Source organism: Patella vulgata, chromosome 7 (assembly GCF_932274485.2).
Source record: "Patella vulgata chromosome 7, xgPatVulg1.2, whole genome shotgun sequence".
Classification (NCBI taxonomy): Eukaryota; Metazoa; Mollusca; class Gastropoda; family Patellidae; genus Patella; species Patella vulgata.
Window position 1 is genome coordinate 34,431,919 of NC_065885.2, and position 27,345 is coordinate 34,459,263.

The window sequence follows — 27,345 nt, forward strand, 5'->3', positions numbered from 1 at the left end:
ATGCACCGATTAATGTCCGGCCTATATATTACAATAATTAGTGAATCAAATCCTGATGAACTTTTCAAATACACTATAATCATTCTGTCTCTCGTCTTCTGTAATATTATTACTATAATAATACTGAAGTGAATCCATATCACCCTGTTCTTCTAATAGAACCAAATTATTTTCGTCACTAGAAGTTGGTTTAATTGAATCGAATAATGAAACCTCCATTAATACACTGCTCAATTCTGATGAAGTCAGCACAAATTGTGAAATAGTTGGTTCAATGTCTGGAACGTCACATGCATATGATGAATTTATTGAGTCGTTAGTCGAACAGAACTCTTGGGAAACTGAATTAAAGACTTCACATGGTTCAAATGTATGTATGGCCGGGAATTTGCCATCATACAATTCACTTGAGCTTGAACTTTGAGATGAATCTCCGTTATATTCTGACGATGTAAAGATGTTATTTTTGGCATGATCAAATGTCATTTCATTCTTGTATTCCGTACACCCTGAGATAGTGATCGGTGTTTGAAAGTTTAAGGCTCTTTGTTGATATGCATCAATATTTCCTACACGCATGTCGATCTGCCTCCGGTTTTCCAGTGACGGTGAGGTAACTTCCGATTGAGCACATGACAGATTAACAAATCTAGGATTAAAAATTTCTTGTCTGATCTTCTCTCTGTGGTTTTCTTTATTTTGACGTTTTTCTTTACATCTTCGGTTCTGAAACCATGTCTGAAAAAGTATACAAAACAACACTATAGCCTACGACATAGTTCTTAGATAGATTAATGTTGATTTAGGAACATATATAATATTCCTTACTGTCGGGACTTATTTGGAAGATATCAACTTTGGACTTCTTAGTCTATCATGTTATACTTAATTACAGTGATATACTTTTACTTACAGCTAATTTCTCTACGTCTAGTTTTAACATGTAACACAATTGTTCAAACACACAATTATCAGGATAATTATTTTCTCTAAAAACTGACTCCAGAATATTTAACTGAAATGATAAGAAAGATAAATTAATTATACATATTACAGAAGGCGTAAAATAATTATGTTTTATTTGTAGAAAGTGTAATATAAAATAATACATTTTATTAAATGTTCGAGACTTGATATAACGTTAATCTTTTTGATTTATTCTACTTACTTGAATTTTTGAAAATTTGGTTCTTTCTCGTCTTCTGACACCTTTCAATGGTTGTTTATCATTTAGAATAAAACTTGTTTGAGTTTTCATTTTGATTAAGAATAGAATATAGTAGAAACAGTGTAGATATGATCAATACAAATATTAGAATGGTGATGAAATCTACATGTTTAACTTATATAGTAAATATATCGGTATTTTATAAAGATATTGAAACTTGATTTAAGAATAATTTAAGCAGATAGGCCTAACATTATTGCAATCAATGATTAAAGTACAGTTTGGTATATTGCTGATTAGCCCTTTGACCGTGGGTGTTTAGCTGGTTAATATCTACTCACGTCCTTGTACATTAATGTAATCGATAATTAAAGCACAAGTTGGTTGGTGATTGATTGACTCTTCAAATGTAGCTGTTAAACTGTATAACATTCATTTCCTTGTATAAACACAATTTAACAGACTTTATACGAAATACATTTTTATATAAGTACAATGATTTGTTTTGGTTTTCAAATATAAATTTAATATTAATATCATGTATGCATCGTATTTCACAATGTGTTTTTATAAAAAAATAATAATACAATCTCTTTGGGAATCTGTATCTTGTTCACTCCTTCATTAGAATAAATCTTGCTAGAAAATACACCTTCTTGATTATTTAACGTGATTGGATTGTCGGAATCGTCAAAACAATTACAACATACTCTAAACACGACATTAACTCAACTCACTTAAACGTAATTTTAAGTACAAATACAATGATTATTGATTAGATGTGTCGTGTTTTGATATTTTTTTTATAGCACAATAGTATATATAGAAAGAACTTGTGTAAAGTATCTTGGTATAGCACTATCTCTTCTTCAAGACACATCTAATACACTGTCTTATCTAATATATACAACATAATGAAGCCACAAGACCTGTCTCGATTTACCAGTAGATGTAATGACAAATCTGGTTCACTGACTTGTCACTTTAAAACGGGAGGAATTAGAAAACGTTATAGAACTCATTTTATTAGTAAACAAGTAGAAAAACTAGAAGAAATTTATAGACAAATATCAAATCCCTACAGAGAATTAATTGCTCAGTTGTCATCTGTTCTAAATTTAACAGATAAAAATATATCGGTAAGTTAAATAATAACTATTCATATTAATAATTTTGGTAATTTTGATTCCAATAGCATGAAGATTAAATACGCTGTAGACCAGACATGATTTATTTTATTTCGCAGAACCTCTTGATATCACACCCTGCTTTTAGATATTTTTTATGACTAGTAAATCGTTTTTGTGTTCTAAGACTTTTTTATCTTTGATATTTCAGATTTGGTTTAAGAACAGGCGTGCCAAAACAAAGCGTCAGGAAAAGGCTGCAGCGAAGAACAAGGAGGGCGTAACTCTTGCAACAAGGGGGGACACTCGTTTCAGCATTTTATCAAGTCATAAAGATTACGTTTGCCCATACAATAAACCCAATAACAGATTGGTGGAAAAAGTAGCATTAACGCAAATATCCAGTGAAAATATTTCAGATTATTCTTCTGATCAGTATTGTGGTTTATCACCATATGAAACGTCGGCATCAGACAGTAAATGGGCCTATAACTATAACGACGAGTTATCCCCCTTTAGTAATAATCCGTGTTACGTTAAAAATATAGACCCGTGTTATTCATGTCCACAAAACAATCAGTGCATCAATGGCGACATTCATTATCAAACATTTTATAACACAGATTACAATAATAGTGAATATTTTAATACTGAAGTAGAAAATAATATTTTTCAAAATACTATGTCGAAATCAGACGAAACAAATACAGTAAACAGATGTTTGTCAACCCATTTCTATAATGGACATCTTGCTTCATTTCCTTCACAATAGTTCAAGTTCTGCCTCTTATATATTATCTACTTATTGTTCTTATTGTTGCTTATATTATTGTAAATATATATATGTTTGATGTAAATAGAACTGTTTGCTATTCATAAATGATGGGGTATTTATTGGCCTGTTTATAATAATATATTGTTGTAAATAGAGCTGTTTAATATTAAGCAACTATATTGTATATCAAGAGAATTTATTGCCCTCTTGTTGTTTACTTTGTTATAGATAGAGCTGTTTGATATTAAACTATATTGTATATAACAAGGGTATTTATTGGTTTTTACCGTAAAGATTTATATATCACGGCAGACAAATTTTTGTTCCGATGTAGTCTTGGAATCGACCCCCCATGTGGCACTTGAACAACATTAGGATCATTGCTGCATATAGAGTGAAAACAGCGTTATTTGCAACCAATGGCCGAGTAAAGCTTCCTACTCGATTTCCAAATGTTATTTTCTTGATTTCCGTCTTCTGAGTTGTAACCGTTATAACAAGCTAATTGTTTGTGGATACGTCGATGGTAAAGTCTGTTCTCTATGCAAGTCTTGGTTTCGATTCCAGGGTTTGTGGTTTATAAGGAGTAGAATCATCCAGCTAACCTCGTGGGGCTTTTCTGGGTACTCCACAATCCAAAATTAGTTGTAGGCATTTCAAAATCGTGTTCCATATTCATTTACCCATAGCCAGATCATTCGGAATCAAACAGCCTAGCAATGGAGACGTAGTGGGATGGGGAAACTGATTTTAATGAATTATGCATTTGGATGACCATTACACACTTTTTTCATTGTGTCCGTTTTGGGGAATTCAGGTTCAATCTTTGGAGGATTGAATTATTTTATTAGTTTTAAACGAAAGTATAAAGTTGTTAGGTTGCATGTTATATTTTTATATCAGAGGTTATGAAAATATACATGTATCTAGGCCTACTCAATTGAAGCTACCTTTTCACATCCATAAATTTGTAATTTAAAATTGTGTCCCACAGTCTTAGAATCTTAAGCGGGCAACCAGGAATCACAGGAGGCTAAACACACAATTAAGTTAAACCATTTGTAGGGCGACTATATTATATCAATTCTCTCCCAGTCCCGTTTGCGTGCAATTTTTGACTTTTTGGTCTAAAATCGACATTGTCTGCCAGGATTTGGTAATTATGCATGGTTTAAAGTCGGAATGGGTTGTTCAAGGCCGTATACCCTCCGATAGTCATATTTTTGTAGTATGCTACTTCAAGTTTATGTATCTCAATATTTTAGTGGTCAACCACATACAATTTAGTATCAAAAACATGGCCTATTAATTCCCTATCTGCAATGAAAAACCCTATCTGTTGTCTATTCTTTATATAAACAAACAGCCCAACGTGTTAGAATAATCTTATAAACAAGATATTAACCAGCTCGAAAAATTGACCCGTAGTGGAAAGCATATATCTCATGGGAATGGATTAGTGACACCATATATCGGTATTTGGAAAACTCTTCTCTCTTTTTCTTATACTGTCCGTTGTGGGAGCTATTTTTGGATGATTTCGTTTTTTAAATTTTGGTAGACATATGATGTTGTGCTCATCCCGGTAAGGAGAACATCTGGGGACAGGGTCATGTTTTCAGTGGACAAAGGACGTATGGGGGCCCATGATTGTCGCGGGTAGAGTGGAAGCTTCTGTTCCAGTTGTGGGAGTTTGCCCATAATTATTATGTTTAAATTGATTCATTTATTCAAAGTCATTATATACAAATATTGAATGATATATTTAACAATAATAATAAAGATAAAACAATAGTTTCTATAAACAATTCCTCCCATTTCTATAAATACAAACTTATACACATTAGCACTTTTTACCTATCAAATGCACCGATTAATGTCCGACCTACATATTACAATAATTAGTAAATCAAATTCTGATGAACTTTTCAAATACATTATAATCATTATGTCTCTCGTCTTCTGTAATGTTATTACTATAATAATACTGAAGTAAATTATTTTCGTCACTTGAAGTTGGTTTAATTGAATCGAATAATGATACCTCCATTAATACACTGCTCAATTCTGATGAAGTCAGCACAAATTGTGAAATGGTTGGTTCAATGTCTGGAACGTCACACGCACATGATGAATTTATTGAGTCTTTAGTCGAACAGAACTCTTGGGGAACTGAATTAAAGACTTCACATGGTTCAAATGTATGTATGGTCGGGAATTTGCCATCATACAATTCACTTGAGCTTGAACTTTGAGATGGATTTCTGTTATATTCTGACGATATAAAGATGTTATTTTGGGCATGATCAATTGTCATTTCATTCTTGTATTCCGTACACCCTGAGATAGTCATCGGTGTTTGAAAGTTTAAGGCTCTTTGTTTATAAGCATCAATATTTCCTACACGCATGTCGACCTGCCTCCGGTTTTCCAGTGACGGTGAGGTAACTTCCGATTGAGCACATGACAGATTAACAAATCTAGGATTAAAAATTTCTTGTCTGATCTTCTCTCTGTGGTTTTCTTTATTTTGACGTTTTTCTTTACATCTTCGGTTCTGAAACCATGTCTGAAAAGTATACAAATCAACACTATAGCCTACGACATAGTTCTTAGATGGATTAATGTCGATATAGGAACATTATAATATTCCTTACTATCGGGACTTATTTGGAAGATATCAACTTTGGGCTTCTTAGTCTATCATGTACCGTTTTTTTTTGTCTAATGGTTTGGATTGTTCGTAATTAGTTTTATTTTAATTATTCTTTTACTTACAGCTAATTTCTCTACGTCTAGTTTTAATATATAACACAACTGTTCAAACACACAACTATCGGGATAATTATTTTCTCTAAAAACTGACTCCAGAATATTTAACTGAAATGATAAGAAAGATAAATTAATTATACATATTACAGAAGGCGTAAAATAATTAAGTATTATTTGTAGAAAATGTAATATAAAATAATACATTTTATTAAATGTTCGAGTCTTGATATAACGTTAATCATTTTGTTTTATTCTACTTACTTGAATTTTGGAATATTTGGTTCTTTCTCGTCTTCTGACACCTTTAAATGGCTGTTTATCAGTTAGAATAAAACTTATTTTAGTTTTCATTTTGGTTAAGAATAGAATATAGTAGAAACAGTGTAGATATGATCAATACAAATATTAGAATGGTGATGAAATCTACATGTTTAACTTATATAGTAAATATATCGGTATTTTATAAAGATATTGAAACTTGATTTAAGAATAATATAAGCAGATAGGCCTAACATTATTGCAATCAATGATTAAAGTACAGTTTGGTATATTGCTGATTAGCCCTTTGACCGTAGGTGTTTAGCTGGTTAATATCTACTCACGTCCTTGTACATTAATGTAATCGATAATTAAAGCACAAGTTGATTGCTGATTGATTAACTCTTCAAATGTAGCGGTTAAACTGTATAACATTCATATCCTTGTATAAACACAATTTAACAGACTTTATACGAAATACATTTTTATATAAGTACAATGATTTGTTTTGGTTTTTAAATATAAATTTAATATTAATATCATGTACGCATCTTATTTTACAATGTGTTTTTATAAAAAATTAATAATACTATCTCTTTGGGATTCTGTATCTTTTTCACTGTTTCATTAGAATAAATCTTGCTAGAAAATACACCTTGATTATTTAACGTGATTGGATTGTCGGAATCGTCAAAACAATTACAACATACTCTAAACACGACATTAACTCAACTCGATTTACCAGTAGATGTAATGACAAATCTGGTTCACTGACTTGTCACTTTAAAACGGGAGGAATTAGAAAACGTTATAGAACTCATTTTACTAGTAAACAAGTAGAAAAACTAGAAGAAATTTACAGACAAATACCAAATCCTTACAGAGAATTAATTGTTCAGTTATCATCTGTTCTAAATTTAACAGATAAAAATATATCGGTAAGTTAAATAATAACTATTCATATTAATAATTTTGGTAATTTTGATTCCAATAGCATGAAGATTAAATACGCTATAGACCAGACATGATTTATGTAATTATCCAGGACCTCTTGATATCACACCCTGTTTTTAGATATTTTTTATGACTAGTAAATCGTTTTTTTGTTCTAAGACTTTGTTATCTTTGATATTTCAGATTTGGTTTAAGAACAGACGTGCCAAAACAAAACGACAGGAAAAAGTTGCAGTGAAGAACAAGGAGGGCGTAACTCTTGCAACAAGGGAGGACACTCATTTCAGCATTTTATCAAGTCATAAAGATTACGTTTGCCCATCCAATAAACCCAATAACAGATTGGTGGAAAAAGTAGCATTAACGCAAATATCCAGTGAAAATATTTCAGATTATTCTTCTGATCAGTATTGTGGTTTATCACCATATCAAACGTCGGTATCAGACAGTAAATGGGCCTATAACTATAACGACGAGTTATTCCCCTTTAGTAATAATCCTTGTTACGTTAAAAATACAGACCCTTGTTATTCATGTCCACAAAACAATCCGTGCATCAATGGCGACATTCATTATCAAACATTTTATAACACAGATTACAATAATAGTGAATATTTTAATACTGAAGTAGAAAATAATATTTTTCAAAATACTATGTCGAAATCAGACGAAGCAAATACAGTAAACCGATGTTTGTCAACCCATTTCTATAATGGACATCTTGCTTCATTTCCTTCACAATAGTTCAAGTTCTGCATTTTATATATTATCTACTTATTGTTCTTTTTGTTACTTATATTATTGTAAATATATATATGTTTGATGTAAATATAGCAGTTTGTTATACATAAATGATGGGGTACTTATTGGCCTGTTTATAATAATATATTGTTGTAAATAGACCTATTTATTATTAAGCAACTATATTGTATATATAAAAAGTGAATTTATTGCCCTGTTGTTGTTTACTTTGTTATAGATAGAGCTGTTTGATATTAAACTATAGTGTATATAACAAGGGTATTTAGTGGTTTTTACCGTAAAGATTTATATATACCGGCAGACAAATTTTTGTTTCGATGTAGTCTTGGAATCGAGCCCCCATGTGGCACTTGAACAACATTAGGATCACTGCTGCATATAGATTGAAAACAGCGTTATGTATAACCAATGGCCGAGTAAAGGTTTCTACTTGATTTCAAAGTGTTATTTTCTTGATTTCCGTCTTCTGAATTGTAACCGTTATAACAAGCTAATTGTTTTGTAGATACGTCGATGGTAAAGTCTGTTCTCAATGCAAGTCTTAGTTTCGAATCCAGGGTTTGTGTTATAAGGAGTAGGATCATCCACCTAACCTCGTTGGGCTTTTCTGGGTGCTCCACAATCCAAAATTAGTTGTATGCATTTCAAAATCGTGTTCCATATTCATTTACCCAGAGCCAGATCGTTCGGAATCAAACAGCCTAGCAATGGAGACGTGGTGGGATGGGGAGACTGACTTTAATGAATTATACATTTGGATGACCATTACATTTTATATTTTTATATCAGAGGTTATGAAAATATACACTTATCTAGGCCTGCTCAATTGAATCTACCTTTTCACATCCATAAATTTGTAATTTAAAATTGTGCCCCACAGTCTTAGAATCTTAAGCGGGCATCCAGAAATCACAGGAGGCTAAACACACAAAGTAGTTAAACCATTTGTAGGGCGACTATATTATATCAATTCTCTCCTAGCCCCGTTTGCGTGGAATTATTGACTTTTTGGTTTAAAAGCGACATTGTCTGCCAGGATTTGGTAATTATTCATGGTTTAAAGTCGGAATGGGTTGTTTAAGGCCGTATGCCCTCCGGTAGTCACATTTTTGTAGTATGCTACTTCAAATTTATGTATCTCAATATTTTAGTGGTCAACCACATACAATTTGGGAGCAAAAACATGGCCTATTAATTCCCTACCTGCAGTGAAAAGTGTTTAGTTTCGGAAAACTTGGAACCGGACAAAAATAAATTAACCAGTTATTTCCTTATCATGTCTGAGCCTTTAACTGTTTTCAAATCCTTTCTGTTTTCTATTCTTTATATAAACAAACAGCCTAACGTGTTAGAATAATCTTATAAACAAGATATTAACCAGCTCGAAAAATGAACCCGTAGTGAAAAGCATATATATCATGGGAATGGATTAGTGACTCCATATATCGGTATTTGGAAAATTCTTCTCGCTTTTTCGTATACTGTCCGTTGTGCGAGCTATTTTTTGATGATTTCGTTTTTAATTTTTGGTAGACATATGATGTTTTGCTCATCCCGGTAAGGAGAACATCTGGGGACAGGGTCATTTATTCAGTGTACAAAAGACGTATTGGGGCCCATGATTTTCGTGGGTAGGGTGGAAGCTTCTGTTCCAGTTGTGGGAGTTTGCCCATAATTATTATGTTTAAATTGATTCATTTATTCAAAGTCATTATATACAAATATTGAATGATATATTTAACAATAATAATAAAGATAAAACAATAGTTTCTATAAACAATTCCTCCCATTTCTATAAATACAAACTTATACACATTAGCACTTTTTACCTATCAAATGCACCGATTAATGTCCGGCCTATATATTACAATAATTAGTGAATCAAATCCTGATGAACTTTTCAAATACACTATAATTATTATGTCTCTCGTCTTCTGTAATACTGTTACTATAATAATACTGAAGTGAATCTATATCACCCTGTTCTTCTAATTGAACCAAATTATTTTCGTCACTAGAAGTTGGTTTAATTTGAATCGAATAATGAAACCTCCATTAATACACTGCTCAATTCTGATGAAGTCAGCACAAATTGTGAAATAGTTGGTTCAATGTCTGGAACGTCACATGCTTCTGATGAATTTATTGAGTCGTTAGTCGAACAGAACTCTTGGGAAACTGAATTAAAGACTTCACATGGTTCAAATGTATGTATGGCCGGGAATTTGCCATCATACAATTCACTTGAGCTTGAACTTTGAGATGAATCTCCGTTATATTCTGACGATGTAAAGATGTTATTTTTGGCATGATCAAATGTCATTTCATTCTTGTATTCCGTACACCCTGAGATAGTGATCGGTGTTTGAAAGTTTAAGGCTCTTTGTTTATAAGCATCAATATTTCCTACACGCATGTCGACCTGCCTCCGGTTTTCCAGTGACGGTGAGGTAACTTCCGATTGAGCACATGACAGATTAACAAATCTAGGATTAAAAATTTCTTGTCTGATCTTCTCTCTGTGGTTTTCTTTATTTTGACGTTTTTCTTTACATCTTCGGTTCTGAAACCATGTCTGAAAAGTATACAAAACAACACTATAGCCTACGACATAGTTCTTAGTTAGATTAATGTTGATTTAGGAACATATATAATATTCCTTACTGTCGGGACTTATTTGGAAGATATCAACTTTGGACTTCTTAGTCTATCATGTTATACTTAATTACAGTGATATACTTTTACTTACAGCTAATTTCTCTACGTCTAGTTTTAACATGTAACACAATTGTTCAAACACACAACTATCAGGATAATTATTTTCTCTAAAAACTGACTCCAGAATATTTAACTGAAATGATAAGAAAGATAAATTAATTATACATATTACAGAAGGCGTAAAATAATTATGTTTTATTTGTAGAAAGTGTAATATAAAATAATACATTTTATTAAATGTTCGAGACTTGATATAACGTTAATCTTTTTGATTTATTCTACTTACTTGAATTTTTGAAAATTTGGTTCTTTCTCGTCTTCTGACACCTTTCAATGGTTGTTTATCATTTAGAATAAAACTTGTTTGAGTTTTCATTTTGATTAAGAATAGAATATAGTAGAAACAGTGTAGATATGATCAATAAAAATATTAGAATGGTGATGAAATCTATATGTTTAACTTATATAGTAAATATATCGGTATTTTATAAAGATATTGAAACTTGATTTAAGAATAATATAAGCAGATAGGCCTAACATTATTGCAATCAATGATTAAAGTACAGTTAGGTATATTGCTGATTAGCCCTTTGACCGTGGGTGTTTAGCTGGTTAATATCTACTCACGTCCTTGTACATTAATGTAATCGATAATTAAAGCACAAGTTGGTTGGTGATTGATTGACTCTTCAAATGTAGCTGTTAAACTGTATAACATTAATTTCCTTGTATAAACACAATTTAACAGACTTTATACGAAATACATTTTTATATAAGTACAATGATTTGTTTTGGTTTTCAAATATAAATTTAATATTAATATCATGTATGCATCGTATTTCACAATGTGTTTTTATAAAAAAATAATAATACAATCTCTTTGGGAATCTGTATCTTGTTCACTCCTTCATTAGAATAAATCTTGCTAGAAAATACACCTTCTTGATTATTTAACGTGATTGGATTGTCGGAATCGTCAAAACAATTACAACATACTCTAAACACGACATTAACTCAACTCACTTAAACGTAATTTAAAGTACAAATACAATGATTATTGATTAGATGTGTCGTGTTTTGATATTTTTTTTAGCACAATAGTATATATAGAAAGAACTTGTGTAAAGTATCTTGGTATAGCACTATCTCTTCTTCAAGACACATCTAATACACTGTCTTATCTAATATATACAACATAATGAAGCCACAAGACCTATCTCGATTTACCAGTAGATGTAATGACAAATCTGGTTCACTGACTTGTCACTTTAAAACGGGAGGAATTAGAAAACGTTATAGAACTCATTTTACTAGTAAACAAGTAGAAAAACTAGAAGAAATTTATAGACAAATATCAAATCCCTACAGAGAAATAATTGCTCAGTTATCATCTGTTCTAAATTTAACAGATAAAAATATATCGGTAAGTTAAATAATAACTATTCATATTAATAATTTTGGTAATTTTGATTCCAATAGCATGAAGATTAAATACGCTATAGACCAGACATGATTTATTTTATTTCGCAGAACCTCTTGATGATATCACACCCTGCTTTTAGATATTTTTTATGACTAGTAAATCGTTTTTGTGTTCTAAGAATTTTTTATCTTTGATATTTCAGATTTGGTTTAAGAACAGACGTGCCAAAACAAAACGACAGGAAAAGGCTGCAGCGAAGAACAAGGAGGGCGTAACTCTTGCAACAAGGGGGGACACTCGTTTCAGCATTTTATCAAGTCATAAAGATTACGTTTGCCCATACAATAAACCCAGTAACAGATTGGTGGAAAAAGTAGCATTAACGCAAATATCCAGTGAAAATATTTCAGATTATTCTTCTGATCAGTATTGTGGTTTATCACCATATGAAACGTCGGTATCAGACAGTAAATGGGCCTATAATTATAACGACGAGTTATCCCCCTTTAGTATTAATCCGTGTTACGTTAAAAATATAGACCCGTGTTATTCATGTCCACAAAACAATCAGTGCATCAATGGCGACATTCATTATCAAACATTTTATAACACAGATTACAATAATAGTGAATATTTTAATACTGAAGTAGAAAATAATATTTTTCAAAATACTATGTCGAAATCAGACGAAGCAAATACAGTAAACAGATGTTTGTCAACCTATTTCTATAATGGACATCTTGCTTCATTTCCTTCACAATAGTTCAAGTTCTGCCTCTTATATCTTATCTACTTATTGTTCTTATTGTTGTTTATATTATTGTAAATATATATATGTTTGATGTAAATAGAACTGTTTGCTATTCATAAATGATGGGGTATTTATTGGCCTGTTTATAATAATATATTGTTGTAAATAGGGCTGTTTAATATTAAGCAACTATATTGTATATCAAGAGAATTTATTGCCCTCTTGTTGTTTACTTTGTTATAGATAGAGCTGTTTGATATTAAACTATATTGTATATAACAAGGGTATTTATTGGTTTTTACCGTAAAGATTTATATATACCGGCAGACAAATTTTTGTTCCGATGTAGTCTTGGAATCGAGCCCCCATGTGGCTCTTGAGAACATCATTAGGTTCACTGTTGCATATAGAGTGAAAACAGCGTTATTTGCAACCAATGGCCTAGTAAAGCTTCCTACTCGATTTCCAAATGTTATTTTCTTGATTTCCGTCTTCTGAATTGTAACCGTTATAACAAGCTAATTGTTTGTGGATACGTCGATGGTAAAGTCTGTTCTCTATGCAAGTCTTGGTTTCGATTCCAGGGTTTGTGGTTTATAAGGAGTGGAATCATCCAGCTAACCTCGTGGGGCTTTTCTGGGTACTCCACAATCCCAAATTAGTTGTAGGCATTTCAAAATCGTGTTCCATATTCATTTACCCATAGCCAGATCATTCGGAACCAAACAGCCTAGCAATGGAGACGTATAGTGGGATGGGGAAACTGATTTTAATGAATTATGCATTTGGATGACCATTACACACTTTTTTCATTGTGTCCGTTTTGGGGAATTCGGGTTCAATCTTTGGAGGATTGAATTATTTTATTAGTTTTAAACGAAAGTATAAAGTTGTTAGGTTGCATGTTATATTTTTATATCAGAGGTTATGAAAATATACATGTATCTAGGCCTACTCAATTGAAGCTACCTTTTCACATCCATAAATTTGTAATTTAAAATTGTGTCCCACAGTCTTAGAATCTTAAGCGGGCAACCAGGAATCACAGGAGGCTAAACACACAATTAAGTTAAACCATTTGTAGGGCGACTATATTATATCAATTCTCTCCCAGTCCCGTTTGCGTGAAATTTTTGACTTTTTGGTCTAAAATCGACATTGTCTGCCAGGATTTGGTAATTATGCATGGTTTAAAGTCGGAATGGGTTGTTCAAGGCCGTATACCCTCCGATAGTCATATTTTTGTAGTATGCTACTTCAAGTTTATGTATCTCAATATTTTAGTGGTCAACCACATACAATTTAGTATCAAAAACATGGCCTATTAATTCCCTATCTGTACTGAAAAACCCTATCTGTTGTCTATTCTTTATATAAACAAACAGCCCAACGTGTTAGAATAATCTTATAAACAAGATATTAACCAGCTCGAAAAATGAACCCGTAGTGGAAAGCATATATCTCATGGGAATGGATTAGTGACTCCATATATCGGTATTTTGAAAACTCTTCTCTCTTTTTCTTATACTGTCCGTTGTGGGAGCTATTTTTGGATGATTTCGTTTTTTAAATTTTGGTAGACATATGATGTTGTGCTCATCCCGGTAAGGAGAGCATCTGGGGACAGGGTCATGTATTCAGTGGACAAAGGACGTATGGGGGCCCATGATTGTCGCGGGTAGAGTGGAAGCTTCTGTTCCAGTTGTGGGAGTTTGCCCATAATTATTATGTTTAAATTGATTCATTTATTCAAAGTCATTATATACAAATATTGAATGATATATTTAACAATAATAATAAAGATAAAACAATAGTTTCTATAAACAATTCCTCCCATTTCTATAAATACAAACTTATACATATTACAATAATTAGTAAATCAAATTCTGATGAACTTTTCAAATACATTATAATCATTATGTCTCTCGTCTTCTGTAATGTTATTACTATAATAATACTGAAGTAAATTATTTTCGTCACTTGAAGTTGGTTTAATTGAATCGAATAATGATACCTCCATTAATACACTGCTCAATTCTGATGAAGTCAGCACAAATTGTGAAATGGTTGGTTCAATGTCTGGAACGTCACACGTACATGATGAATTTATTGAGTCTTTAGTCGAACAGAACTCTTGGGGAACTGAATTAAAGACTTCACATGGTTCAAATGTATGTATGGTCGGGAATTTGCCATCATACAATTCACCTGAGCTTGAACTTTGAGATGGATTTCTGTTATATTCTGACGATATAAAGATGTTATTTTGGGCATGATCAATTTTCATTTCATTCTTGTATTCCGTACACCCTGAGATAGTGATCGGTGTTTGAAAGTTTAAGGCTCTTTGTTTATAAGCATCAATATTTCCTACACGCATGTCGACCTGCCTCCGGTTTTCCAGTGACGGTGAGGTAACTTCCGATTGAGCACATGACAGATTAACAAATCTAGGATTAAAAATTTCTTGTCTGATCTTCTCTCTGTGGTTTTCTTTATTTTGACGTTTTTCTTTACATCTTCGGTTCTGAAACCATGTCTGAAAAGTATACAAATCAACACTATAGCCTACGACATAGTTCTTAGATAGATTAATGTCGATATAGGAACATTATAATATTCCTTACTATCGGGACTTATTTGGAAGATATCAACTTTGGGCTTCTTAGTCTATCATGTACCGTTTTTTTTTGTCTAATGGTTTGGATTGTTCGTAATTAGTTTTATTTTAATTATTCTTTTACTTACAGCTAATTTCTCTACGTCTAGTTTTAATATATAACACAACTGTTCAAACACACAACTATCGGGATAATTATTTTCTCTAAAAACTGACTCCAGAATATTTAACTGAAATGATAAGAAAGATAAATTAATTATACATATTACAGAAGGCGTAAAATAATTATGTATTATTTGTAGAAAGTGTAATATAAAATAATACATTTTATTAAATGTTCGAGTCTTGATATAACGTTAATCATTTTGTTTTATTCTACTTACTTGAATTTTGGAATATTTGGTTCTTTCTCGTCTTCTGACACCTTTAAATGGCTGTTTATCAGTTAGAATAAAACTTATTTTAGTTTTCATTTTGATTAAGAATAGAATATAGTAGAAACAGTGTAGATATGATCAATACAAATATTAGAATGGTGATGAAATCTACATGTTTAACTTATATAGTAAATATATCGGTATTTTATAAAGATATTGAAACTTGATTTAAGAATAATATAAGCAGATAGGCCTAACATTATTACAATCAATGATTAAAGTACAGTTTGGTATATTGCTGATTAGCCCTTTAACCGTGGGTGTTTAGCTGGTTAATATCTACTCACGTCTTTGTACATTAATGTAATCGATAATTAAAGCACAAGTTGATTGCTGATTGATTAACTCTTCAAATGTAGCTGTTAAACTGTATAACATTCATTTCCTTGTATAAACACAATTTAACAGACTTTATACGAAATACATTTTTATATAAGTACAATGATTTGTTTTGGTTTTTAAATATAAATTTAATATTAATATCATGTACGCATCTTATTTCACAATGTGTTTTTATAAAAAATTAATAATACTATCTCTTTGTGATTCTGTATCTTGTTCACTGTTTCGTTAGAATAAATCTTGCTAGAAAATACACCTTGATTATTTAACGTGATTGGATTGTCGGAATCGTCAAACCAATTACAACATACTCCAAACACGACATTAACTCAACTCACTTAAACGTAATTTAAAGTACAAATACAATGATTATTGATTAGATGTGTCGCGTTTTGATATTTTTTCTATAGCACAATAGTATATATAGAAAGAACCTGTGTAAATTATCTTGGTATAGCACTATCTCTTCTTCAAGACACATCTAATATACTGTCTTATCTAATATATACAACATAATGAAGCCACAAGACCTATCTCGATTTACCAGTACGTGTAATGACAAATCTGGTTCACTGACTTGTCACTTTAAAACGGGAGGAATTAGAAAACGTTATAGAACTCATTTTACTAGTAAACAAGTAGAAAAACTAGAAGAAATTTACAGACAAATACCAAATCCTTACAGAGAATTAATTGTTCAGTTATCATCTGTTCTAAATTTAACAGATAAAAATATATCGGTAAGTTAAATAATAACTATTCGTATTAATAATTTTGGTAATTTTGATTCCAATAGCATGAAGATTAAATACGCTATAGACCAGACATGATTTATGTAATTATCCAGGACCTCTTGATATCACACCCTGTTTTTAGATATTTTTTATGACTAGTAAATCGTTTTTTTTGTTCTAAGACTTTGTTATCTTTGATATTTCAGATTTGGTTTAAGAACAGACGTGCCAAAACAAAACGACAGGAAAAATTTGCAGTGAAGAACAAGGAGGGCGTAACTCTTGCAACAAGGGAGGACACTCATTTCAGCATTTTATCAAGTCATAAAGATTACGTTTGCCCATCCAATAAACCCAATAACAGATTGGTGGAAAAAGTAGCATTAACGCAAATATCCAGTGAAAATATTTCAGATTATTCTTCTGATCAGTATTGTGGTTTATCACCATATCAAACGTCGGTATCAGACAGTAAATGGGCCTATAACTATAACGACGAGTTATTCCCCTTTAGTAATAATCCTTGTTACGTTAAAAATACAGACCCGTGTTATTCATGTCCACAAAACAATCCGTGCATCAATGGCGACATTCATTATCAAACATTTTATAACACAGATTACAATAATAGTGAATATTTTAATACTGAAGTAGAAAATAATATTTTTCAAAATACTATGTCGAAATCAGACGAAGCAAATACAGTAAACCGATGTTTGTCAACCCATTTCTATAATGGACATCTTGCTTCATTTCCTTCACAATAGTTCAAGTTCTGCATTTTATATATTATCTACTTATTGTTCTTTTTGTTGCTTATATTATTGTAAATATATATATGTTTGGTGTAAATATAGCAGTTTGTTATACATAAATGATGCGGTATTTATTGGCCTGTTTATAATAATATATTGTTGTAAATAGAGCTGATTAATATTAAGCAACTATATTGTATATATAAAAAGTGAATTTATTGCCCTGTTGTTGTTTACTTTGTTATAGATAGAGCTGTTTGATATTAAACTATAGTGTATATAACAAGGGTATTTAGTGGTTTTTACCGTAAAGATTTATATATACCGGCAAACAAATTTTTGTTTCGATGTAGTCTTGGAATCGAGCCCCCATGTGGCACTTGAACAACATTAGGATCACTGCTGCATATAGAGTGAAAACAGCGTTATGTATAACCAATGGCCGAGTAAAGGTTTCTACTCGATTTCAAAGTGTTATTTTCTTGATTTCCGTCTCCTGAATTGTAACCGTTATAACAAGCTAATTGTTTTGTAGATACGTTGATGGTAAAGTCTGTTCTCTATGCAAGTCTTGGTTTCGATTTCAGGGTGTGTGGGTTATAATTAGTAGGATCATCCATCTGACCTCGTGGGGCTTTTCTGGGTACTCCACAATCCAAAATTAGTTGTAGGCATTTCAAAATCGTGTTCCATATTCATATACCCAGAACCAGATCATTCGGAATGAAACAGCCTAACAATGGAGACGTGGTGGGATGGGGAGTCTGACTTTAATGAATTATACATTTGAATTACCATTACACACTTTTCTCATTGTGTCCGTTTTGGGGATTTCAGGTTCAATCTTTGGAGGATTGAATTATTTTATTAGCTTTAAACGAAAGTATAAAGTTTTTAGGTTGCATGTTATATTTGTATATCAGAGGTTATGAAAATATACACGTATCTAGGCCTACTCAATTGAATCTACCTTTTTACATCCATAAATTTGTAATTTAAAATTGTTTCCCACAGTCTTAGAATCTTAAGCGGGCAACCAGGAATCACAGGAGGCTAAACACACAATTAAGTTAAACCATTTGTAGGGCGGCTATATTATATCAATTCTCTCCCAGCCCCGTTTGCGTGGAATTATTGCATTTTTGATCTAAAAGCGACATTGTCTGCCAGGATTTGGTAATTATTCATGGTTTAAAGTCGGAATGGGTTGTTTAAGGCCGTATGCCCTCCGGTAGTCACATTTTTGTAGTATGCTACTTCAAGTTTATGTATCTCAATATTTTAGTGGTCAACCACACACAATTTGGGAGCAAAAACATGGCCTATTAATTCCCTATCTGCAGTGAAAAGTGTTTAGATTCGGAAAAACTTGGAACCGGGCAAAAAGTAATTAACCAGTTATTTCCTTATCATGTCTGAGCCTTTAACTGTTTTCAAACCCCATCTGTTGTCTATTCTTTATATAAACAAACAGCCCAACGTGTTAGAATAATCTTACAAACATGATATTAACCAGCTCGAAAAATGAACCCGTAGTGGAAAGCATATATCTCATGGGAATGGATTAGTGACTCCATATATCGGTATTTTGAAAACTCTTCTCGCTTTTTCCTGTACTGTCCGTTGTGCGAGCTATTTTTGGATGATTTCGTTTTTAATGTTTGATAGACATATGATGTTTTGCTCATCCCGGTAAGCAGAACATCTGGGGACAGGGTCATTTATTCAGTGTATAAAGGACGTATGGGGGCCCATGATTTTCGCGGGTAGTGTAACCGATTCATAAATCGGGTCAGTTTGTACGTTGGAACAGCCTTAAGTTAATATGATAGAAGAGCTTTTAGTTTAAGGGATAGGTTATTGTTATTGTCTAATAATATGAACTCTCTGGACTGTTGTAATGTTTTTTGATGTATGTTTTTTATGTATATTAATTTATAACGTTATAAACTTCCAGGCTGCGCTACGCTTCGTAAAATAGTAACCTAAAGCATTGAATGTTAAATTGTTTAATATCCCTGCGTAATTAATGCTCCCTGTGTCAGTCTTGCAAATGGCTTTCCTAGAAACCATGTTTTTTCGTTTTTGCGTGTGGTCAAGTTAACAGGCTCTTGGAGGTAAATAATTCTGTAATATTGCATTTGTATGTCATATTTCGTTTAATGTAGTATTCATTTATTTGTCCTGCTAGGTTTTGCGGTGTGTTAAACTGTATTAATTTGTATTTTTCAGTTTTCACGTCTGTGTTACCGGCATGTCTTTTAATTCAAGTCTGGAAGTTCGAGTCTAAGTTGTTTGCGTTCATCATGTTGTATGATATTCTACGTTAGGCTATTTCCAATGTTTATACGATGATATCCTCGTCCGATGTCATGAAGCATTAAAGAGACAATGAATAAAGATATGTATATGGTGTATTACAGTTAGTCGAGTCTCCTTTTCAATCTATGGTGTTATACTCCTGTTATCATGATCACAGGCTGGGTGCGTTCGTCTAGGTCTCCAGCTGCCTCTACAGTGAAAACTCCTCTGCACGGAGTTCGAACACCCTTCGAGTGGAATGAAAGGAACTTTATGCGGTAAATATGTAAGTGAACTTTGAAGTTTTCTGACATTAGTGCGTCCTTAGTATTATTTGAACTGTTATAAAAATTGCGGCAGTATTGATGAAGAGGACATTATATTTTTTCATTTGCGCATTGTTTACAATGGCTACGTCTGCGAGTGATCCAGTTGATCCTACTGATCAGAGTGCATACGGTTCTGTTAAATCAAGATCAGCGAAAAACTCTGAACGTTCATCAAAAAGATCGTCTGTTATTTCATTGAAGTTAATTCAAGCAGCCGAGGAAGCAGCTGTTATTGAACAGAAATTAAAGTATCATTCCATAGAAGCCGAAAAGAAATTAGAACTTGAAAATATTCAGCTACGTAAAGATTTGGATATTGCGAATGCAAAGGTGAATGCTCTTCGAAGATTTGAAAATGAAGATTTTAAAGTTGAATCCATGGTACCAGTATGTGAACAAAATAAGTCAGAATTTGTCGCAACCTTTGTGAATAGTCATAATTTTTCTACAGATTATGGTGATCCGCCTCACTTGTCACCTGCAGTTAACCCTATTAACCCTGTGAGTTCGATAAGTAAACCTGTCATTCCTGCCAGTTCACCTTTGGTGTCTTTACCGCCGCCCCAAATTCCAGTTAGTGATGTATATAATAATACCCCACCTATGAACAATGCTGATCACTCTCATGCGTCACAGTCCGCTCCTGCCCAAGTGTCTTCCGCTGTACATGTACCTGCCAGTGACTTGGTTCGTATTTTGACAGATCAGGCTAACTTTAATAGATTACCCCCTCCAGAACCAGGTGTGTTTTCCGGTGACCCTTTGAAATATCCAAACTGGAAGTGTGCCTTTAAAACACTGATCGAACATAAGAACATTCCGAAAGAACAATGTATGCATTATCTGCATCGATATATCAGTGGTCCAGCTAAGGAAGCCATTGAAAGTTACTGTCTTCTTGACACTCCGACAGCATTTGAAGATGCAAAGTCATTGCTTGAAAAGCGATATGGCGATCCATTTATTGTGGCTAATGCATTTAGGGACAAATTAGAGGCTTGGCCAAAAGTACCTAACCGAGATGGTCCTGCACTGCGTCATTTTGCGGATTTTCTTAAACAGTGTTACACTGCGATGCGAACAATTAATTGCCTTAATATACTGAATGATATGCGTGAAAATAGAAAACTGTTAAATAAACTCCCTGATTGGTTGGTGATGCGTTGGGGAAGAACTGTTAGTGATTATAGAAAAAAGAGACAAGAGTTCCCTCCCTTTAGTGAATTTGTTGGCTTTGTGACTGATGAAGCAGACATTGCATGTGACCCTTTAACTTCCATTACATATGCGCCTAATAAGAAAGAACATGTTCCTTCAACAAATCAACGTAGAACTGCATTTTCAACTGAAATAAAGGAATATTCGAGTTATGTTCCAGAAAATTGTGCCTTTTGTCATAGATCAAGTCATTCCATTAATGATTGTACTTTATTCACTAAAAAATCAATGTCTGACCGTAAAGACTTTCTGAGGTCAAACAGATTATGTTTTGCTTGCTTATGTCTTGGGCATGTGTCACGTGCTTGTAAATCAAGACTCAGGTGTAGAATTTGTAATCATTTGCATCCTTCATTACTTCATGGAGATACTGGTCAACCAAGTAGGCCAATGCGTAATGAAAATACTGAAGTCAAGTCTGCTGTTTCGCATACTTTAAGAACTGGGACTGATAAGTGCGCTATGATCGTACCCGTGTGGTTGTCTCACAAAGATAATCCAAGTAAAGAAATTTTGACGTATGCTCTTTTGGATTCTCAGTCCGACACAACATTTGTTTTAGACAAAACATGTGATGCTCTTGACATAGAAGGACTTCCTGTTAAATTGTCTTTGTCTACTATGTTTTCTAAAGACACTCTTATCGACAGTCGTAAACTTAATGGTCTTGTTGTGCGTGGCTATAATTTTGACGTTAGAATTCCGCTGCCTGATACCTATACAAGAGATATTATGCCGGCTAATCGTACTCATATACCGACACCTGATGTGGCGAAGCGTTGGTCATATTTAGAACCCATTGCAAATAAACTTCAACCTTTGATGAGTTGCGACGTTGGATTGCTCATTGGTTACGATTGCGCAAGAGCTCTAGTTCCACGCGATGTCATACCCCCCGAGAGTAATGGTCCATACGCTGAACGGACAGACTTGGGTTGGGGCATCATTGGTATTGTAGATTTTAATTCGACTAATGAAGTAGATCATATTGGCTTGAGTCATCGCATTATAACTTGTGAAGTGCCTAATTTGAACACTGCGGACATTGATGGTCGACAGGATGTTGTCGATCGCTGCGATCAAGGTCAAGTTCATATTTCGTTTCGCAACAAGATAAAGGAAGTCATCAGTCCAGATTGTATTCTTAAGCTCATGGAAATGGATTTCAATGAACACTTGGATGACTCTTCAATTATGTCTAGTGACGACCGGAGATTTTTAGACATAATGTCGCGAAAGATTCATATTGCGCCAAATGGACATTACGAAATGCCATTACCGTTTCGGAGTTCTGAACCAGTTATGCAGAATAATAAAATTTTAGCACTTCGTCGTTTGTATCATTTAGAGTCACGTCTTCGTAGGGATAAACATTTGCGCTCAGATTACGTAAGTTTTATGGAAGACATTATTGATAAAGGATATGCCGAAAGGGTTAGTGATGATTCGTACATATCTGAACATGTTAATTATATTCCGCATCACGCCGTTTACAACCCAAAGAAACCTGGAAAAATCCGTGTGGTATTCGATTGTCAAGCTAAGTTCCGAGATAAATCTTTGAATGACTACCTGTTGAAAGGACCGGACTTAACAAACGCCTTAGTTGGTGTACTTTGTCGATTTCGGAAAGAACGAGTTGCCTTTATTTGCGATATCGAAAAGATGTTTTACCAGTTTCACGTTAATGTTGAACACCGAGACTACCTTCGATTTCTCTGGTGGAGAAATGGTAATTGTGACTCTACACCTCAAGAATTCCGTATGACCGTTCATTTGTTTGGGGCTGGGTCATCTCCGGGATGCTCAAACTTTGCTTTAAAACAAGCCGCGAAAGATCACGAGAAAGATTTCGGCACAGTTGTCTCAAATTTCATTCAGAAGGATTTCTATGTTGACGATGGTTTAACGTCAGTGTCGTCTGTGAGTGAAGCTATCGACCTAATCAGTAAGAGTAAGGAACTTTTATTGTGTTGTGGAATACGTTTGCATAAATTTCTATCTAATTCAGCAGAAGTTATTGAATCTATACCGTGTCATGATCGTGCGGAAGGAGTAAAGAATCTCGATTTGACTATCGATGATCTCCCAACAGAACGTGCACTAGGGATTGAGTGGTGCATTGAGTCGGATGCGTTCCGATTTCGAATCAAACTTTCGGATAAACCTTTAACGAGAAGAGGTATACTTTCTATTATAAGTTCGATATACGATCCGCTTGGCTTCATATCTCCTTTGTTATTAGTTGGGAAACAAGTTTTACAAGAAATGTGTAGGCTTAACACTGGTTGGGATGATGTGATTCCTGAAGATTTGCTACCACGTTGGCAACGGTGGAGAGATGAACTGTTTAAAATTGAGACTCTTAAGATTGATAGATGTTTCAAGCCTGATGGTTTTGGAACTGTGGTTTCCGTAGGGATTCATAATTTTTCGGATGCGAGTACATTCGGCTATGGAGTATGCTCTTATTTGCGACTAGTGGATGCTAATCAACGTGTTCATGTTTCATTAGTCATGTCGAAGTCCAGAGTGACTCCGTTGCGAGCTATAACTATTCCACGTCTTGAACTGACTGCAGCTGTCGTTGCTGTCAATGTGAACTTACTTATTAAAAAAGAATTAGGATACCCTACAGTTGCTCAATATTTTTGGACTGATAGTCGTGTCGTATTAGGGTATATAAACAATGATGTTCGTCGCTTTCAAACATTTGTTGCAAATCGCGTCCAGAAAATCCGAGATCATTCACAACCGAGAGAATGGCATCATGTTACAACGAAAGCAAATCCTGCGGACATAGCGTCTAGGGGCGCATCTGCTAATGACTTAGTTGAAAATTCAATGTGGTTTAAAGGACCAGAGTTTCTGTGGAAATCTGTAATACCGGATGACAAGGAAGATTATTCGAGTATCGCCTTTGAGGCAGATGATCCTAACATTCGTAAAATTAACTCTTTCGCTCTGAAAACCGAGAACAGTTTTGATGTGATGAGACTGAGTTTTTGTTCTAGTTGGTTTCAACTTAAAAAGGTTATTGCCTACTGTTTACGTTACATGTCTATTCTTAGAAATCGAATTGCTAAGGACACTAATATTGAAAATCCTGTTGGACCTTTAAGGGTTAACGAACTTAATAAAGCAGAAATTGTGTTATTGAAGCTAGTTCAATCAGAAGTTTTTAGTAAGGAGTTGGAAACTTTGCGATCCGTGAAACAGCTTCAAAATGAGTCTAATAGAAATGACATTCGTTTGCGTCGGAAGTATATACAAAAGAATTCAACTTTGAGTAAGTTAGATCCATTTTTGGATGATCATAACCTTTTACGAGTTGGTGGACGACTTGGTAACTCAAGACTAAGTTGTGCTGAGAAATACCCAATTATTATGCCGCGTAAGTCTTTCGTGACAGAACTTTTAATTGCTCATCATCATGAATTGTGTGAACACCAAGGTCGTGGACTTACTGTGAATGAACTTCGTTTAAACGGTTATTGGATTCTGGGATGTACCAGTGCGGTTTCGGAATACATTCATAAATGTGTTAAATGTAGGAAATTGCGTGGTCGATGTCAAGACCAGAAGATGTCAAATCTTCCCGAGGACAGATTGGAATCCACGGCGCCCTTTACGTATTGCGGAGTTGATTGTTTTGGCCCTTGGTTGATCAAAGAGGGGCGTAAAGAACTCAAGAGATATGGTGTTCTGTTTACCTGTTTAAATTGTCGCGCGATTCATGTAGAGACTGTCAATACCATGACTACTGATTCTTTTATCAATGCGTTGCGTAGGTTCTTAACATTTCGTGGTCCAATACGAGTGCTTCGGTGTGACAACGGAACTAACTTTGTTGGAGCTAAGCGAGAGCTTAAGGATGCTTTCAAAGAGATGAATCATCAACACATCCGACAGTTCCTGCTTAAACGTAGTTGCGATTATTTCGAGTTCAAGATGAACGTCCCTTCTGCCAGTCACATGGGAGGCATTTGGGAACGGCAAATCCGTACCGTACGCAGTATTCTTTCTTCATTAATGGACCAATCCGGTACTCAACTAGATGACGAGTCACTTCGGACATTTATGTGCGAGGCAGCTGCAATCGTAAACAGCCGACCCTTAACGACTGATACTTTAAATGATATCAATTCTTTAGAACCTCTCACGCCTAACAATCTATTAACTATGAAATCAAAAATTCTGTTACCACCACCTGGTAATTTTCAACAACCTGACGTTTACTCTAGAAAACGTTGGAGACGAGTACAGTATTTGGCTAATGTTTTTTGGTCCCGTTGGCGAGTAGAATATTTACAGAATCTACAAACTCGACAGAAGTGGACTCAACCCATTCGAAATGTTCAAGTTGGTGACGTTGTTTTGATTAAGGATGCTGAATCTCCCCGAAATAGTTGGAACTTAGGAAGAGTTGTTGTTGCGGATCCAGACTCAGATGGACATGTGCGAAAGGTGAAGATTATGATTGGTGATCGTGCGTTGGATGATAACGGAAAGCGAGTTAATCCTATATCATACCTGGATCGTCCAATTCATAAACTAGTTGTTTTATTGGAAAACTAGACCGGGGTGTTCCCCATCGAGGAGCCTTCGTTTTTGCGATTACGATTACGTCAGTGCGTTGCGGGACATTTTGTTGTTCTATCTTGCCATACATATAGATGTAGGCCTATGTACATTTTCGTTGCGATTTGGTTAGTGCGATACGAATATGGGAATTCGAACATTCTGTAATAATTGTCAATTTTAGTCTTGGTAATGTGCGTATATTTATGTACATGTAACATGTAATATCTTTCTGCGCAGATTGCAGAGTGTCTTGTCATGCTTCATTTTATGAAAATTAAATGTCTTTAATTTTGAGGAGCCATGTAACCGATTCATAAATCGGGTCAGTTTGTACGTTGGAACAGCCTTAAGTTAATATGATAGAAGAGCTTTTAGTTTAAGGGATAGGTTATTGTTATTGTCTAATAATATGAACTCTCTGGACTGTTGTAATGTTTTTTGATGTATGTTTTTTATGTATATTAATTTATAACGTTATAAACTTCCAGGCTGCGCTACGCTTCGTAAAATAGTAACCTAAAGCATTGAATGTTAAATTGTTTAATATCCCTGCGTAATTAATGCTCCCTGTGTCAGTCTTGCAAATGGCTTTCCTAGAAACCATGTTTTTTCGTTTTTGCGTGTGGTCAAGTTAACAGGCTCTTGGAGGTAAATAATTCTGTAATATTGCATTTGTATGTCATATTTCGTTTAATGTAGTATTCATTTATTTGTCCTGCTAGGTTTTGCGGTGTGTTAAACTGTATTAATTTGTATTTTTCAGTTTTCACGTCTGTGTTACCGGCATGTCTTTTAATTCAAGTCTGGAAGTTCGAGTCTAAGTTGTTTGCGTTCATCATGTTGTATGATATTCTACGTTAGGCTATTTCCAATGTTTATACGATGATATCCTCGTCCGATGTCATGAAGCATTAAAGAGACAATGAATAAAGATATGTATATGGTGTATTACAGTTAGTCGAGTCTCCTTTTCAATCTATGGTGTTATACTCCTGTTATCATGATCACAGGCTGGGTGCGTTCGTCTAGGTCTCCAGCTGCCTCTACAGGTAGGGTGGAAGCTTCTGTTCCAGTTGTGGGAGTTTGCCCATAATTATTATGTTTAAATTGATTCATTTATTCAAAGTCATTATATACAAATATTGAATGATATATTTAACAATAATAATAAAGATAAAACAATAGTTTCTATAAACAATTCCTCCCATTTCTATAAATACAAACTTATACACATTAGCACTTTTTACCTATCAAATGCACCGATTAATGTCCGACCTATATATTACAATAATTAGTGAATCAAATCCTGATGAACTT

At 33.7% G+C, this 27,345-nt stretch overlaps 1 protein-coding gene across 1 annotated transcript; it reads left to right on the top strand.

Annotated features, from left to right (window-relative positions):
- Nucleotides 1-20,284: 20,284 nt before the first annotated feature.
- On the top strand, nucleotides 20,285-26,976 carry LOC126823957 (uncharacterized). The gene is made up of 2 exons (XM_050553024.2): nucleotides 20,285-26,676; nucleotides 26,792-26,976. The coding sequence occupies exon 1, from the start codon at nucleotides 20,305-20,307 to the stop codon at nucleotides 26,020-26,022; it is 5,718 nt and encodes a 1,905-aa protein (XP_050408981.2). The 5' UTR covers nucleotides 20,285-20,304; the 3' UTR covers nucleotides 26,023-26,676; nucleotides 26,792-26,976.
- Nucleotides 26,977-27,345: the final 369 nt, after the last annotated feature.